A 19,910-nucleotide genomic window follows, 5' to 3' on the forward strand; every position below is an offset into this window, starting at 1 on the left:
CATATAGCCCAATACACAATGAAAATATAATCCTTGCTATCACCTACTCAGGAAAGGGTCATCTTATTTCTGCTTAAAGACTTTTATAGAGAGGAAACCAGTACATTCCAAGATAATCCATTTCACTTATGGATAACTTCTAATGTAAGGAAGCTATTCCTGCCATCAATCCATAGTTTGCCTCTTTCTATTTTCCATCAGTGGTGCCTCATTTTGAATTGTTGTGGGAATACAGTAAGTATAACTATTCTTCTGCACCCTTCAAATGACTAGGTGCTAGGATTGAGTTTCCTTCAACAATTTATGGGAAAGTATCTGAAGAAATTGTTTGCACAATGGAGAAATTAGTAGTTTGGGAACAAAGGTGATAAAAATTATCAGAGACTGCTTCTGGTGTGAATGAGTTATTAAGCCTGGGAGATATGAGGTAAGCACTGTAATCTCTAGAGGAGTATTAGGAAAGGAAAAAAAAAGCTTAACTAAGAAATTACCTAATTTGCCAGGAAGCACCCTCCAGAGAGATATTACAAAGGAGAGTTTTTTTTTTTTTCTGATTTGTTTATCTTATCTTCTTCACAGCTAATTAGAAATAAAAATTGCAAACAAATAGGGTTTAGAGGATTTAACAAAACAATATTGATTCACTTTCAAAAGCTTTAAAATATTTTTCTCCCATGGAACAGAAACATGGTTAAACACAATTTAATCTTTCATACCAATACATATTTCTTAGATCACATCTATATTAAAGAAATCCCTTGGGGATAATATTAATTTTCTAGAGCTTTTGTTGCAAGCTACATTTTTTCACCAGAAAATGGCTCTTTGGAGAATTTGAAAACTAAAGAAAATTTATTAATTATCTTCAATTTTTTTTAATTTGGTAGGGTAATAAGGGTATAATTAGGCTTCTAGGATAGGGAACACCTCATTGAGAATAAATGTGGATTTTTATCCAAATGATGCCAAGTGAAAAAGTGACAGAATAAAAGGGAACTGTGTTGTGCTTTTATTTCCTTGATATTTCTCTTTATTCAGGTGCAGTGAAGGGAGAAATTAGAAAATAATTCTCTGGAAGATTCTTGTGATAGATTCTCCAATGGGAAAATGCTAATAGATCAAGATTTATGCTAAAAGGGAAACAAATGTATGCTTCTGTTATATTGTCTGCAATAGTCCATAAGTGAGCAGATGCCAAGGAAGACTACCTGACAACCTCCATAAAACAGGAACTAGTGTGTTTCCATTCATCTAGAAGTTCATTTATTCTAAGATTTTCATTTGGTCTATGAGTCCTTCCCATTATACTAAAACTAGAGCAGAGTCTCCTTACTTTCTACACTGGTCTTTGGATAACTATTCATTTAAGAAATCATAGGATCTGAGAGACACCAAGAGAATATTGTACATAGTAACATCAATATTATACAATGATCATCTGTGAATGACTGAACTATCATTGACAATGCAAGAATCCAAGACAACCCCAAGATTCATGCTGAGAAAAGGCTATCTACCAACAAAGGAGGAACTAACTGATAGAGTCAGAATGTAGATCAAAGCATTCTACTTTTCATTTTATTTCTTCTATGAGTATTTTCCTTGAATATGCAATATGATCCTTCTTTCACAATATGATGGATATGGAAAAATGTATTGTATAACAACACATTACATAATTTATATCATATTGCTTGCCACATCAGAAAGCCAGAGTGGAGCAAACGGGAGAATGTGGATCACAAAATGTCAGAAATCAAATGTTAAAAATTGGTTCTATACATGCAATCAGGAAAAAATAAATAAAAATAATTTAAACTAAAAAACTATAGGATCATAGAAGGTTGGAGTACATTTTCACTGTATAAGTAGAGAAACATTTTGTAAAAACCAATTAAATGGACATAAAATACTGAGCTTGGGTAGTCTATTAATTAGACCCTTAAGATTAAAGTAAAAAAGGAGTGAAATATAACTTAGTTTCCCTCATTGCTCTATAATTTTCATCTCATTTAAAGAACTGAAAATCTTTACTTTTTAGTATGGTACTTGTATCAGCATCATAATTCCAAATTCCTATATAAATTCAAGCTACTACTATCATCATTATTATTATTACTATTATTACCATGAAATTGAAAGATAAATTTGATTCCTGTCAATATTAATGCCACCTATTTTGTGCTAGAGTATGTTCTTAGTATCTGAGTGTAATGGATATTGAAACTTGGTGAATTATAGTGGTGGGGAATTTTAGAGAATTTACACTAGGAAGTAAGCCAAGGAAGAGACTGAATCTTGAGTCCCTACACTACACTACTTCCTGTTTCTTTTCTCAACTGTCTAGGTAAAGATCTTCTCATAGATGGTAAGTTGAAGATTTTCTCACTAATAGCCCAATCCTACAACTAGTCCTTTAACTAAAAGATCTTTTATTCTTTGGGGAGAGGGGGTAAGAAAAGGTTGGGGGACAGAGGGAAATTAGGGTCTCCCTAATTTCTAAGTTATGTTGTTGATTGAAGATTTTGAAATATAGTCAATTTAGAAAACAGAATTATCTTCCCCTAAGGGTAGATATTAACAGCACTGCTGACAAGTCTCTTCTGGGCTAAACCACATTTCTCTTCAGTTCACAGTCTAGGTAGAATGCAATGGCTAGAGAGGAGATGAAAGGGTCTGTCTTCTACCTTCATGTAGAAATAGTCTAGAAGAATATGAAGTCTCAGGCAACTGGAGCTTCCTAACTGCTTTCTCCAAGGTTCCATTGGAAGTCTCCCCTCCTCCAATGATTGGTGTTCCAAAAATTCTGAGCTCCTTTCCTTTGCAGATGCATTTTTCTTTGCCCAGTATTTTAATTTACATGTCAGAAAACTGCTCTTTAATGCACAAACAGCACAAAAACAGGATAAAGTAGTTTAACAGAGATTCATAAACTCTGTGACATGAAGTTAAGGAAAGGTATACAATAGCAAATTATCTTCTAAATGTACTCTGTTTGGGAAAGAGGATGTTATTCAATTTCCCTCACATATGCTGTAAAGGTCTGCCACATAATTTGGGAACTTTCTTCAAGAGGTTTATGGAACAGTACCTACCTGGGTCATATTTTACAATCCTTTTAAAATGTTGCAAAGATAATACTTTGTTTCTACCCTGCATGTAAAGTTCATAAACTGATAATCTGTGTGAATGATTTGGTTCTGATTGGAACCCATTAGAAGCAGCTTAGTGTAATAGAAAGGGCACTGACTGTAAGTGAGGAGAAATGGGTCTGTGTCCTAACTCCACCAATGTGTGATTTTAGGACAATCACATAAGTCTTCATGTCTTTTCTTAGCTCAGTTTTCTCATCTGTTAAATGGGAATAATTATAGCATCTACCTCCAAGTGTTTTGTGAAGATACTTTAAAATGCTTTGTAAATATCATAGCAATAGCTATAATAGCAATAGCAAATCCATGCAATGAAATAGATGACAACTAAGGTACATTTCACCCAACTAGAGAGAATCTCACTAGAGAAAAAGCTATCAATTTTAGTTTAGTCTAGTTTTGATAGTGGTAAGAACAACTATATTTCAATTATTTATTCAAGTTAACAATCCCTGAATTTTATTCCTTTGTAGAATTTCAAAGGATGGGCTATCCTTTACCTGAACCCTCCCTGCATATACATGCAATATTTTCTCATTTTTTCTCTGCTGTTCTTTAGCAAAACACACCTCCATGCCATATAAAGATAATAAAAATGACACTATACTTCCTGTACACTGTGATATGACTGATCCCTTCCATTCCTAAGTAGTTCAAATACTTTGCCTTCTCCATTATGCCAATGACTTTGACATGGGTGGCCTCATTCTCATGTCCTCAGAGTTTTAGTAATTTTTCTCACTTCAAAGGGTTTTATGATGATTTTCAGTGGGGAATCAAGGTGTTAGCTAATAATTCTGCATCATAAGTTTGGGAATGAAAGTAACATTAGTTTTGAAACCTCTGAGGATGTTAATTAATAGAGGGGTGAATGGAGGAGAGAAGGAAGTAGGGAGATATGCTGACTTTCTCAATAACTGAATTTGGCACAATTTTTTTTAGAGATGAGGCACTGACTTTTTTATGGTCCTGGCCTATTCTGATAAAGTTTACAAGAAGCTATGAACCAAATTTCCTGCATAGGCTATCATGAATTTATAAGGGGTTTCACAGCAAAAAGAACTAACATACCAAAGTTTTTTCACAGCATTGAAGTGATCCCAATTTCCAAATGCAATGGCAATATAGTAAGTAGATCTGGTCAAGCTGGAAACACTTTGATTATGGATTGTTGGTAACTTTCTGATCTCAAGTCACTGAACTTGTCTATCTCAGTTTTCTCATCTATTAAATGGGGATAATAATAGTACCTACTTAGAAGGGTATTTCTGAAAATGTTTTAAAACACTTTGCAAATCTTAAAAACAATATGTAAATGTTAATATTATTATTTTTGTTATTAATTACCATTATATGAATCCTACCTTAGTTAACTTAAAAGCATCTTATCAACAGATTGTCTGCAAAATGAAGACATTTTCCACACTAGCAAATAATTCCTGAAGACTAATTACTATTCTCTCATAAAAGAGTTGTGACCTGAATCTGTGGTAGGAATATCTACCTTAGTAAAATCACAGATCCAAGAACAATTGAAGAAAGTATACCAACTTCAATTAAGCCAACATAAAATAAGAAAGACCCTAAGGTATGTATTCCTGTGGGTTCTAATTGACATCCACAAGTCAAGAAATGGAGATAGCTTGCAGACAGCACCTTTCCAAAGTTCAACTCAGTATATAGTTTGTGCATAGTTCTTCTGAAAGAAATGGAACTAGATTAAATGAAATTGATGCATTCAGTAGTACCTTTAAAAGGGACTATAAAAAAAAAACTATTAGAGTGTCTTATGCCCAATGATCACATAAAAATTTTGTGATTTAAATTAGTTTTTACTCTATCTAATCTCTTACTAGGAAAGTATCAGGATAACAAATGCATCTAAAGTGATATGGAAAGAATCAATCCCTAGTGTGAGAAAGATACATCAAAGATAAATCTGAGAATCAATAGCTACTGAACACTGGAAATTTCATCAATTACAACCATGAAGATCAGCAGAAATAACTTTAAACCAGTTCTTTATAATTATTTTCCAGTTAAATTGGCCTTTCAACACTAATTTTGCCCAGAAAGTTTGCTAAGGTCAAAAAGGTATTTTTTTCCTTCAATTATCCAGCTAATGCATTGCATCTATATCTATTTTGTCAAATAGATTATAAATCTATACTTAGTAGTTTATAATAAAGTAGTAGTTATTCATTCCCAACTTCTTTGTGATAATCATTCATTGGGAATATAAAATTAAATTATTAGAAAATGAATTGTTTGTGAATTAAACATCAAACAGCTGATGATTAATGCCATTATAGTATGTTAATCTACCTGCTTCAATCAATAGTACTTATCTTTTCACTGTATCCATTCTCAAGGAGCTACTAGCTTAACAGCTGAATCAGTAACACATTCTTTGCATACTAATAACAGTCCTTCAATGACCCACTTCAAATGCTCACTAATACGTGAACACCTACCAAGAAAGTCTCAAATAATTTGTACAAGGAATATTAATCACTTCTAAGTAGTCTAAACTTTTAGGAAATAGATGGGTCAATTTAGTTTCTACCCCAGCAGGATATTAGTATCTTTATTCAGGCTCTAAATTTGGACTAACATCCAAAATATATGCCTCTTCATATAGTTTTTGATGCCATATATTTATAAGTAATAATAATATGCAGAATGATGAAATCCATTCAAATACACATGACTATAGGAAAGAAGGAAATAAAAATAACAAGTATAATGAGGTCACTGAATAATTGGATATATTGCTTTTTAACTTGCTGTAGCAGCAATAAGAATTTGTGGCCAGAGAGCTCAATTGGTTAGAATGTATAGTTAAATCTTTTAAATTTTATGCTATTCTATTCAGTGAACATTTATAATAAGCCAAAGTCATGTGTTTGATCCCCATTTGCACCAGTGTACTTGGCTTTGTTTCACAGCCAGGCACAGAATCTAAAATCTATGCCAGCTGTCTCCTAAATGTGGATTATTGGTTCAAAAGAGGTCCTAGTTAAAGTAAGGATGGTTTAGCAAAATCCCATTATTTTGATGAGAAAAATAATTTAGAGCACCTTTCCTGTGAACAATGGTCCAATATTGTATAAAAGGATATTCATATAAACATTCTGTATATTGTATTATCCAACAACACTATACCAATATTACATAACATGTAATATACATGTGTTATATATTATGTATTTTATCCTATTAATCAAATGTTCTCTTTGATAATTATATAGTTTTTCTAAGAAGTATATGACAAGATCTGACAGTGCAAATATGTCCCTTTTTTTCTTCAGAATACTTCTTTGGTATTCTTCTCTATTTGTTTCTCCATGTAAAAAATATTAATTTACCTTTTTCCACAAAGCTGCATCTAATACTTTAAATTAGAATTCTTTTCAATCTATAATTTGTAGTAGTACTGTAGGCTTTACTTCCTGGCAACTCATATATTACAGAATTTCAAAGTTGGTGAAAACAGTAACTATCTAGCCCAAACCAAACTGAAGAAAAAATAATTCCTTTTGTGATAGACCAAGATGTAGTCATCTAGCCTTCCTCAAATCAGATCTCCAATGAATTCATTCTAGGAAGAATTGGCTGCAATCGGAAACAGCTCATTGATAAATGAATGTAATATAAGACCATCAGAATTAATAAATGTGAATATTTTACTTGATCTTGGCTGATACACTAAGAACTGTTAAATATTAATATTTCAAAGAAACATGACGAGTGAAATAAGGAGAACCAGGAAAATATTGTTCCCAATGACCAAATAATGAAATTGTAATGAATGGCAATAAGAAGGAGCTAAAGCTTCTTTGGGGCCCCCAAAAGATGAAAAACATAATTTTCCTCCATTCTTTCAAAAGGTAAGAGAAAAGAGTCAGAGAATATCACATTTACTGTAAAAAATTGTTGATATTTTGATAGGTTTTTATACTTTTTTTGTTATAAGGAGTAGCTTATTATATATAAGATTTTTTCAAAGATGAAAGGAACATACAACAAATTAAGTTACTAGGAAAGGAAACCTACCACGTTCCAACAGAGCCTGTTTCATTTCTGAATCATTCACTATGATTATTAAGAATTTGTTGTAGTTTTCCTTACATGTAGGACAATGATACTACTTTTAAAACTAGTATTCCTTTAGATCCAAAGTAAAGGAGGCAACTAATTGTCTCCATGCACTTAAATGCTACCCAAATAGCTACAACATTGCAAGGACACTTCAAATTAGTTTTGTTCTACCAAACCCAGATGGCCAAACTAGGAACAGTGCCAGAATGACACAGTGAAAACACTGGATAATATTCAAGATTCATAAAGTCAGGTTAGAATATTAGACAGATGCAAAATAGATGAATATCAATAGGGATAAGTACAGATTCTTTTATGTAGGATCTCCCCCAAAATCACCCTTTTAAGAACAAGATGAGGGAAGCAAAGCTAGAAAGCCCTTTCCTGACAGACTGGGAGTTATTGGATTACAAACTCAGCATGAATCAGTGTGATATTCAATGCAACAAGCATTTATTAGATGTCACCTATATACAAGTTACTGTGGCAGGTGCTAGGATGTAAAGTCAAATATGAAAGTGTACCTGCCTTCAGTAATATTACATTCATTGATATTGCAGCCAACAGAGCTAATGCTATCCTAAGCTACATTAAGAAAAGTGTCACATCCAAGAATTAAGAAGTAGAAGACCGTTCAAATGGACTCCTCCCTAGTCAGACCACATAATGGAGGACTACATTCATGTCTGAGACCACATTTTAGGAAGGGTATTAATAATATAGAGAGCACCCACCAGAGGGCAATAACATGGTTTATAATTAGATATGTTTAGATTGGGGATTTAAAGGTGAATTTGTGTTACTGCCTCAGGATTCCAGATAATGTTTTTCACTTTTTTCTCCTTTTGGAAGCTGAACTTGTTCTACTTTGTTAAATTTTTTAATATCAATAATTAGTGAACATAGAAGAAATCCTAATTCCTTGAGATTCTCCATCCACTCTGTGAACATAATTGCATGTGATGAATGAGAACAGTATAGAAAAAGAATTATAATTTACCTCTTCATCATCACCAAAGGAATATCTTTTTACTAATCTATTTATAAATAGCTATTTGCTTGATGGCTGAATCAGAAAAACTTGAATTCTTGAACAAGAGGGCATTTTTCATATTAATACTGTTCTAAAACTTCTACAATCAGTGGCTAAGGGTGAATACTTGAAAATAAAGAACACAATGTTATGCTTAAAGATGTTATGCTAATTTTTCAGCTGGTGGAGTGAGATCCAGAAATACTGATTTCATTAATTTATTTCAATTTTACTTATTTCTAATGTAGAATCACAGAATCTGAGTTGGAGAGGATTTCAAAGGTCCTCTAATACAATCAATGCTTGAATAGGAAAAATTATTCCAGCTAAGTGGTCATCCAGCTTTTGTATATAGATCTCTAATGAAGGAGAAACCACTTCCTCCTGAGATAGCTCATTTCACTTTGGGCTAATATAATTATTGAAGACTTTTTCCCTATATCAACTATAAATCTACCTTTCTGTAAACCTTTCCAACTATTGACCCTGGTTCTGTTCCCTGGATCCAACACAGCAAACTGATTACCTCTTGCACTTTCAAATACTTGAAAATAGCTATTAAATATGGATCCTTCTATCTTCTAAGCCTTCTCATACAAAACTCTTAGACTTTATGTGACTAGATGGACATTTAGGCCATTTCTATCTCTAAAATTCTGTGGACTCCTGAGACAACACTACTTATGTTGATTTAATTCAAATAAATATTCACCAGGTGCCTACTCTGTCCAGAACAGTGCTATGGGACTAAGAGTTATAGAATTCTTTACTTTTCATTCTTAGCATCAGTGGCCTATAAAAATTAGTAATATGTAGTTTTATTGTACTTTGTTTTAAGAAAGAGAAAATGTAACTTTCATAATTTAATAGTTATATATTTCCTATTTGCACTTAAACATTAGCAAGAATATGTTAAGTTGGGGTAACTATGTGGTTCAGTAGATAGAAAGCCAGGCCTAGATTGTGTTCCTGGGTTCAAATCTGCCCTTGATTATTTCCAAACTGTGTGACCCTGGGCAAATCACTTAACCACAATTGCCTAGCTCTTATCACTCTTGTGCCTTGGAACCAATCCTTACAATATTGATTCTAAGACAGAAGATAAGGATTTAAAAAGGAAAAATTGGTTAAATTCTTACTGTGTTCTAAGCACTTGTTTCTGCATAGTTGTTTGTGTGTTTAACTCCCCCATTAAACTATGAATTTCTTAAGAGCAGGAACTGTTTTTTTTTTGTCTTTCCTGATATTCCTAGCAATGCCTGTCTTCAAGACATTCACAATCTAATGGGGTTGGGGAGATAAAAGTGGAAACAAATAGGTACATAGAATATTTTTGTTATTCAATCAGTTCAGTCACATCCTATTCTTTGTAACACTATTTTTGGGTGTTTGGCCAGACCCTGGAGTGGCTCACCTTTTCCTTCTTTAACTCATTTTACAGATGAAAGAAAGACAAATTATATAGAAGGTAAATTGGAGATGATTAAAAAAGTGAGAGGGAAAGCGAAAAGAATGGGGAAAGTATCTTGGAAAAGGCACTATCAGAAATGAGTCTTTGAAGGAAACTATGAAGCCAAGAGTAAGAGAGAAGAAGGGAAAGATGTCTGAGCAAGGGGGACAGAGATTGAAAATGCATGGTACTGGAGTGAGTGGGGCATCTTAGTGGCATAATAGATAAAGGATTAAGCCTGGAGTCAAGAGGACTTGGATTGAATCTAGCCTTAGACACTTTCGCTGTGTAACCTGGATGGTTGGCCTAGCCCTTGTCCTTCTGTGCTAGAGTTGTTAGCAAGACAGAAAGTAAAGATTTATAAAAAAATTAAAATTGATACAATTGATAAATGAAGTGATATTCCAAAGGATGAGAAAGGTAGTCAGTGACACTAGATTAGATTAAGATAAGATTAGATATGGAAAAGAATAAAGTATGAAAAGATTAGAAAATTAGAAAGGGGCAGAAGGGCAACTGCAATAGTCTAGGATAGAAATAGGAATAAGCTGTAGTTAGGTGGGTGGCAATGTCAGAGGAAAGGAGGCAATATGTGAGAGATGTTGTGAAAGTAACAATGACAGGACTTGGTCACAGATCAGCTATGTGTGAGTGAGTGAACAAGAAAAGTTGAGAATGACACCAAGATTTCTTGGGAGCCTTGATAATTAGGATAGTGGTTCTGTCAATAAATAAAGAGAATTTGGGAAAAGAGAAAGAGGTTTGGGGAAAAATAATAAGATCTATTTTGAACATAATTTAAGTTATCTATGGGTAGTTGGGTACAGAAGATGAGAAATCAGTTATTTCAATGGAGGAAGTCTGAGAGGTAGAATTTCAGTATGACAAGTCTTGTCAGGGAACACTTAATATTTTATTGCTCTTAAAATGTGCTTATATCTTTTAAAATTATTTAGGTATTAAAATTAATATTAAAATTTTTATTAATAAAAAGTGGCCCTTGCTGACATAAAGAAAAAAAAACAAACAGAAAAAAACAGTTACCCCATAATTGTATTTCTGAATGCTTTTATTTATTTATTTATTTAGTAAGGTTAAACACAGGTCAACACACCATGATGCATAATGAGTTTGCCTGTATCTGGGACTTTTTAAAAATAGGCACAATTATCAGTGGTCATCTCATTTTCTGAGTTTATTTTTCTGTAGTCACAGTAGCAGATGGCTATAAATAGAATGTGCCATTTCATATAGAAATATCAAACTGAGGCTTCTTGAACTGTTGCTTTACATAGCTTTGCATTCTAAAATAAAACAAAATTCCAGACCATTCTTTAAATTGATGCATAGGTATTTGGCTTTGTTTCATCCATAGGATTGCACAAAAACATCATTATGGACAAGGTGGCTTCGGTGATAATAGTGTAAAACGACAATTTTCTTAGAGATCCTTATGCTTTTAAAGGCTAAGAAAGGTGACAGACATTTCTTCTTTAGTTGTCCAAAGAATATTCACATGCTCTGACAAAAAAAAAAAGTGGCCTATAATGTTTACATCACCTAGTTTTCAATAACATATTTGGTGAACAAAGATGTTTTTAATATATTGCATTTTCCATGAATATTTGTATCAACTCTACAAAGAAAGACAATATCCAAACTAATGAACAGAACACATATTTTTAAGACTCAACAAGTATAATTAGAATATTTGGTTTACAGATAATTTCTTAATATGGGCATCCTTTCTCAAATATCTTGGGATAGGTTTACATAGCATAAATGGGAGATTGGCCAATAATCAAGAATTAATCTAGTTAATTTAAAAGATGTTAATTGTCACCAAGAAGTATAACAGGCAAAAATGTTGATTTTAACAGTTAACATTTATTAACCAAATTTAATAATTTTAGAGATTCCATTTTATTTTTTGCAGTCAAAAGAGATATTTGTAAAATACTCAGCACAGTTCCTGGCACATAGTGGACTTTTCAGAACAGACTTGTTTTCTTCTCCTCCCTGCCCCTCACATTACTATTGTGTCATTTGCCATATATAAAAAGCACAAGCAGGAAAAGTCATCTCCATGCTCAAGCTGGTCAACCATGTTAACTAATTTTATGAAAAATATCAGGATAGACCCCATCCCCTCTTTCCCAAATGAGTTAATAGTTCATTTATTTTACAGGGATATGGTTGTGAACACATTTCATTTCACTGATGTAGGGTACTCTCAGTGTGTAAATACAGATTAGCAATTTGCAAATCACTAATGATCATAGAAAGTTATCTGGGTCACTGAGAAGTTAAGTGAAATATCAAGGTGCACAAAGCAAGAACATATAAAAGGTAGAACTAGAACCCAGGTCCTTTCAACTTCAAAACTAATCTCCTATTCTTTTTGCCACTCTGCCTCTAAGTAGACTCCACTTTTCCTTAGGAAAGAGATAAATGAGGCATACCAGTAGCTAAAGATATTATGTCTGGCAAAATGTCAGAGATGAAATTAGCACTTCTGTATAAATTAGTTGTGTTTCCACTTCTCTTTGAAGAGTAAAAACAAATCCCAATGATTGATTTTTATTTCTATAGAAGATTTGCTTCCTTTTCATAATCTTCATTTTTCAGAACAAATACCAATTTCTAATGCTCTTTTAAACCAACTATTAATTTAAAAATCAATTTTTAAAATTGCTATACTTTCCAGAAAAAAATCAATATATATATATATATATATATATATACACACACACACATATATATATTAGCAACACCTCATCACCAGTTGAAAAAATAAAAAAAATTATTTTTCATCTTACCAGGTGAAGATAAGACAAAGTAATGTGGATATTAAAATCAAAACTTGATTAAACATTGCTGATTGTGTCCTCTGAATGGCTCTATGAAGATCATTCTGAAGTAAAAGTAAAGGAAACTGATTACTCTTAGCATGTGTAAAACTTAATATCAGTTCATATGCAATACCTTCCTTCCAAAACACACTTACAAAATATTTGTTTTGAAATCTCACTGTACCACTTTTTTTCCCTTTAAGACTATTATTATAATAATTATTTGGCCTAAATCTAAGTTTCTCAATAATGAATAGGGAACTTTCTCTTTGGCAATGCAGACCTTCAATTGTCCTACAGATAATAACATTGGAGAAATGAAAGGCTAATTGATTTGTCAGATCACATATACAGTAATCATCAAAGGCCTCACACACACTCTTAGTTTGAAGGCCAGCTTTCTATAAATGAAGCTAATGTGGCTTCTCACATCACATATATAGGTACTTTAATAGTCATTCAAAATAGGCAAAGGATGATGTAGTTGACAAAAGGTATCCCAGATGGAAAATGATTAATTGTTTTCATCAGCAAAAAAAATTGTTTGAATTTTTATAGTTCTGGCCTTACTCAGCCCCTCAGCATTACTTTTCTAAACCTCTGGGAACCATAGCTTCTTCTTGGACAAATGGTATGGATAAGTCTTACTTCTTAAAAATAAAAAAAAAATAAAGTACCGAGGGAAGAGATAATAGATATGAAAATGTACAAATAACTTCTTTTGTTTTATGATAATAACATAGAAAATAGAAATATATATTTTTAAAACTTCATTTTGGGTATAAATCAAACCTCTTCCCCAATAGACTGCCCCTTCTTAAGTAAATTCTTAGCTTGTAGCTTCACTGGGTTGAGTCTCATCTCCTGTCCTTACACTGTTTTCCTTCTGGGAGAAGGGCTAATCAGCAGAAAAGAGGACAACAGATCTCCATGGACAAAGAGAAGATGAGGGAAAAATATTTCCTAAATGAATAATCAAGGTACAAATGAACATTGCCTGTGTTAAACCAACTATTATCTCCATTTTAATTTGAATTGATGGGTCATTTTTTTTCTTTTATGTAACTTTTCCAAGTAACTATTTATAATATGAGTTGGCAAAGGGTTATTTTGTTTCACATGTAATTTGTGTTATCTGTACTTAGTGAAACAAACATTTCCCTTTTGTTAATTAAAAAGACAGACAAATGGCTCTGTAAAACATCCCACAGTTACTCAACACCCTATTACTTTACTTAATCATTGGCCAAAAAGTTACAGGAGACTCAAGTGACTACAGGATAGAATTTTTTAAAAACATTTGCTCAGTTATAAAAACCCAAATGTTCTCCAAAATGTTTTGACAGTCAAAATTTGTGTCAGAATACACTTGTTTGGGATATGTCTGAAACATGTTTATCTTTCCCCACAAAATTTTATTTTCCAATGTAGCCTTGGCCATAGTGTCCTTGTTTCCTCCACATAAAAATAAAAAATGAATACTCACAGTGGATACTACCCATTAATGACCTGTATGCCACTTGAAAAACATTTGCTTTTTTTTCAGCTACTCTAGAGGTATGTAACACCATCCTCCTAATTTATTTTTTCTTTCTCTGTTTCCTATTCCCCTTTTTCCTCTGAGTATTCAATTCTGGGACTCTAGATTTCCCAGAAATTCAATAGACATATTCTTTTGGAGTCATTCATCGACCTTCCCAACTGGAATGGGCATCATATCAGAAACTATGAAAGAAGGGCTTTGGCTTCCTACTTGGGGTCTTTTTATTTCTTTACAAATTTTATGAAATATTTGATCACCTATAAAATAGAGGTGCTAAACATCTCCTATAAACATTTCTCTGGCTGATTATTTTCTAGGTCATAGATACAAAAGCCAGGAGAAAATTAATTTAAATCTCAATACCCATAAGATCATGTACAAGAAGTCATTTCACTGTTCCCAGATTCAGTCTCTTCCTCTATGAAATATTAGTACTTGCTCTCTTTTACTTGGGATTTTTGAGAAGAAAATGCATTATAACTTTGAAAGACAAATATAGTAATCTTTATCATCATCTCCCTAATATCCTTAAACTACTAACAATTAGGAACACGATTTTGACCATGTAAGCAAGTTATCTATAATGTCTGATAAACAACAAAGACAATGTGCCATTGGTTTAGTAGCCTCTGATATCATCTGAACATTCTGTACTTTTTGGAGACATAACATTACAGTTGCAAACAGGAATGGGGTTAGGGTGAATGGAGGACAAGTAGCAAAGACTGGTAAACTTGATTTATTGAAATTATGGGAATATTCTCTGTTTGGTTAGGTCCAGATGCTTAGAATGAAGAAAAACTTGGCAAAGTAAGCTAGGCAAGGACATTTTCATCTGGTGCACTCTTGCTTTTCTAATTAAGTTTAAAAATTATTTCAATATATTAATTTTTTAATTCTATAATCTCTATACAACAGAATAAATAAAAACACAATTAAGTTCACTACAGTATGAATTAGTTCACTATAATATAAAACAATTTTGTTTTTAAATTGAATGAATTTGACACCAATAAATTATATAGGGGGTATGAGAAAGCCATGAAAGGAATCATTAATAAAATAAGGACCTAAAATCAGTCTACTCATGTTTAATCTAAATAATAGTAGTGAATTTGAAGTAATGCATGTTTTTAATCACAATTTCTGATTAACTTTATACTTACAATCATATTTTCCAAAGCATGTTTAGCAAGCCAACAATTTAGAAATACAGGGATGAATAGATTTCTTAAGGAAGGCCAGAATATCTGGAAAATAAATTAAAACTAAAACCTTTCTGTCCAGAAAAATGACATCAAACAAATTGAAAAAGTTTTTCAATACAAATGAAGTCAAGAAAAAAGTGACAGTAATAGAAAAGCTCCACAAATTTGAAAGCAACACATGAAATATTCTCCTCTTATGAAAAAGGAGGTCCATGAAGCTGAAAATAGTAATAAGCAACAGATAAAAGACAGGTGAAATCATTTTCATTGTTTTTTTAAGGCACTAACATCTCTCAGGGAAATGTAAAGTGGAAGAAAAGAATAGCAATATACCCCAAGAAATAATGAAACCTAACTAAATAAATTTTTCTGACAAGTATTCTCAGCAGAAATCTAGATAAACATTGGATATATATATATATATATATTTTTTTTTTGCTATAGACAACATAGGAAAATGGGACAGGATAAATTGCCCATTATTACTGTATTTGCTTTCAAATATTTTGAAAAGCCTTGAATCATCCAATGCTTAGCCGGTTTAAAAATTAGACCACTCATTTTATTTAATAAAATTCCAGATTTTTTGTTTACATTAGTTATTTAAATTTTTTAAAAAACTATCTGATCTGAGCTATAGCTGGATAGGTTGTTCAAGAGTTTTCTAGTCATAAATATCCATTTAGTAGTCTGGCTCAGTACAATTTAGGTCATGATTGGAAGAAGAAAAAAACATCACCTCACATAAAACTGTTACAAACCCTGAATTCACAATAAGTCATTTTATAAAGAGGCAACAGCTCATTTAAGCTGAAATTCCCCTTTGCACATGGCAAGGTACTGGTTGTACATTCATGGATAAACCTAGATGGAGAGAAGAATTTCTGGCAATTTCCTGGCAGCCTCTGTACTGGAGAGAGAATTAGGTTCAGTAAATTATGTTAAACATCTAAAATGTGTAAATCAATGCTATTTTAATGCATATATTATGAAAGAAAATCATTTTATTCTACCCATGTAATTATGCTTCTAATATTGCTTCACAATATTTTAATAATAAATAATTTTTGTCCTTTTGTCCCTGTTGCTAAAGTTTTAAGCATTAGGCTTTAAAGGGTGAGGATCATGGGACAGCCATACCAAGGGTTCTGTATCTAAAGAGTGCTTTATTTTGTAACAATAGCCAGCATCCCCATTAATTTTCATTTAATCCCAGAATCCACCTAGCTGATATTAATTCGCTATATCTTTCTTTGTTAACAAAAGCATAATATCTAGTCATCCAAAATATTAAACTTATTTATTACCAATTTTTATTCATTAGTGCTCAATTTAATTCAAATGGCATGCAGTTTTTCTTCCTTTTAGTGGACTTACAGAGATGATGAAGGGGACAGCATTAATTATTTCCAAGATGAAGGGTATGCGTAAGATCTGCTCCCAGATATTTCCCTTTTAAGAAAAAAAAAGCATAGCAATGAAAGAAAGGTATATTGAATCCCATCAAGAAAGAAAAATGACTAAGTTTAGATAGAGCTTTCTCTGTCTACAATGGTGCACATATTAATATGATGTGGTCCTTGAAAAAAATGTAACAGTTTGTTTGGAGACCCCTGTTATAAGCAATTTTAACTTACATCCATGGAATTACATGAATGTTATAATTGCAGTATTTTCATTCCACAATTTTTATGAGCATAGAGTTATAGACTAAAAATTTGTCCTTTTTGGTGGCAATTTCAAATATTATTTCATAAATCATTACATTGGAAGCAGCACAAAATAAACTCTTCTTTTTTCATATCACAACATGAAAACATTTACAAATAGCTATCAAGACACTACTTCTACACTCTTCCTCATGTTATTGATGTATTCTAGTTTATAGGCTCTTCAGTGGGTTGGCAACTCTTTTCTAAATACTTGTCTTTATAATATGAATAAAATAGAAATATATTTTGAACAATGATACATGTATAGCCCAGTGGAACTCCTTGTCAGTTTGAGGAGGGGGAGGATAAATATGGGAGGGGGTATTATGAATCATGCAACCATGGAAAAATATTATAAATAAAAATAAAAAAGTAAAAAAAATACTTGTCTTCATAATTACCAGGCTTGAACACAATATTCTGGATGTGGTCAAATGCCATGATATAATATGTGAAAATTAATTTGCAAACTTTAAAGTGCTATATAGATATCTGCTATTATTTTGGTTTGGGTATTTACATTTTGGGAAGAACCTATATTTTTTCCATTATTACAGAACTCCCAGAAAATGAAACTTCTTCCACTGCTTTAGCCCAGCCACTCATCTATAATTTACAGTCTTATAGAGAGGCTAGGGGATTGAGATGTTAAGTGATTTGCCCGTAATCACACCAATAATATGTGTCTGAATATTAACACAGCTCATAGCCCCAGATTTTTCTGATTTTCAAGTCTAGCTATCCACTGTGTCTCTGTCCTTCAGTTATTATTATTAATATGCTAAATATATATTATATTCATTATTTGCTTAGTCTTTAGAAGATACAATAATTTGTTATTTGTAAGTATATTGCTCAATCTAGTTATTATATTTCAGCTAATTCATATAAACTAATATCTTTAACATGAACTACTGGATTCCAAAACAACTCCAAGGGACCCCATGATTAAAATGTTTATCCACTTCCACAGAAGAAAGTCACAGTCTGAATAGAGACTGAAGCATATCATTCTTCACTTTATTTCCTCCATAAATGTAAATGATATGTGTCTTCTTTCATAACATGATAAACATGGGAATATGTATTATATGATTATATATGTACAACTAGATCAGTGTTGGCAAACCTATGGCATGTATGTCAGAGGGGGCCAATTGCTTCCCTGTCTCCACGCATGCCTGAGGACACTTCTCACATCACCTTCCTTTCTGCCCAGAAGCCCAATGAGAGCATTTCCTCCCTCCCCTGTCTGGAGTCAGAGGGCAGCTCACAAGATGGAGTGAGGGTGCAGTTTGGGCACTTGGTCTCTGAAAGGTTCACCACCACCACTGACCTAATTCATATTATCTTCCATCTTGGCAAAAGGGTAGGTTGAGAAGGAGGGAGAGAACATGGATCACAAAATACCAGAGAATTATTATAAAAATTATATCAACTTAAAAAAATAAAATTTAAAAAGAACAAACTACTGAATTTTTGAAACTAAAGGTTGGAGTTCATTTTTACTCACATGAACTACATAAATTTCTGTTATCACTTAAAACTGTTAAGATGAAACAAAGAGCTAACAATATGAAAATGTTAAAATAGATGGGACAAATTGTTATTAGAACTGTTTGGTAAAGAAAATATTGCTCATGATGTAGTGAAATCTTATTACCTAAAGGTTTTTATTAATTTTGTATGATTTCAAGCATCACATTTCCTTAGCAGAGTGTTTAATATGGTATTGAGTGCCTAAAGTAGTGTATGGAACATAGAAGTTATTTAATCTTGATTGCTATTATAACATGGAAAGGGTATTGGTTGTGGAATCAAAGGAATTGGCTTTTAATCTCATTTTTGGGACTATGCATGTGACCTTAGTCAAATCACTTAATTTCTCTGTACTTCAATTTCCTCATCTATAAAATGAAGGAATTGGGCTACGTGGTCTTGCGATCTCTTAGATCTCTAGACTATGATGTTATGTCTAAAGTATACCCAATGATTCCAGGAAGTTTGATATATATGATGGGATTCTTCTAATGGAAAATAATCTGAACAGGAAAACTGTAGTTTTTTTAAGGTGTACACTTTCCAAAGAAAGTGTAAAAATTTTTATAATTATGTACATCTAATTCTACTCTTAGGATGTAAATCTAACTTATATTACCTTCTGATATAATCACATCATGAATTTACATGAATTACAAAAGAGTAGCTTAGAGAAAAGGACTCAATAAAGTAAATGGAATAATCACATTCTCCACTTGGAAACCTAAAGGAACTGATCTCAAAATAAATAGTCTTGTACTAAGAAGATGACAAAGGGTCAAAGAACATCATCATGGAACAAAGAATGATTTATTGTTCTGAGACTAGAAAGCAGGATATCATGCTTGAAATTTATTAAACTTTACTTGGTTTCTTTTTTTCCTGTTCACATAAAAAAAATGAATATATCAATAAGACCTGACAAGATGGCAGAATAAGAGGTTATAGTTGGTCCTACCTCATCTGTTTCCACACAGAAACAAAAAAAATGGATCAAATGAAGTAATAATAACAGTAAGAAGAGAGGTACTCAAAATTTCCTTACTTGATAATGCTTCATTTTTTCTCAGCTTCTTATGCCATACTCCCCTAAACCAACTACTCTTCATTCTCACTGTCTTCCAATATCTTTCTCCCCTCTGTACTTTTCCATGACATTACCCATGTTCTAACTACACTGTCCTCTTCCTTAAAGGAAACCCTGGATGGTCCCTTTAACTCAACACCATTTTGGATTTCCCTTGTAATATCACTGAAAAATGCCTTGCTATGCCCTAACCCTGGATTATTCACAACCTCTAACTCCTTCCCTATAACACA

The 19,910-nt window shown here is 32.5% G+C and overlaps 1 protein-coding gene across 3 annotated transcripts in view; it reads right to left on the reverse strand.

The window, feature by feature from the left end:
- The window catches only part of KCNT2 (potassium sodium-activated channel subfamily T member 2), a 515,262-nt gene that overhangs the window by 279,232 nt on the left and 216,120 nt on the right, over nt 1–19,910 (reverse strand). For all 3 annotated transcript variants that reach the window (XM_001376989.4, XM_056815678.1, XM_007480998.3), the window contains exons 6-8: nt 16,717–16,791; nt 15,298–15,381; nt 12,556–12,650 (exon numbers count right to left, since the gene is read on the reverse strand). In XM_001376989.4, coding sequence (XP_001377026.1) covers nt 12,556–12,650; nt 15,298–15,381; nt 16,717–16,791 — 254 coding nt within the window. The remainder of the gene's footprint in view (nt 1–12,555; nt 12,651–15,297; nt 15,382–16,716; nt 16,792–19,910) is intronic.

Source organism: Monodelphis domestica, chromosome 2, assembly GCF_027887165.1.
Source record: "Monodelphis domestica isolate mMonDom1 chromosome 2, mMonDom1.pri, whole genome shotgun sequence".
NCBI classification, from domain to species: domain Eukaryota; kingdom Metazoa; phylum Chordata; class Mammalia; order Didelphimorphia; family Didelphidae; genus Monodelphis; species Monodelphis domestica.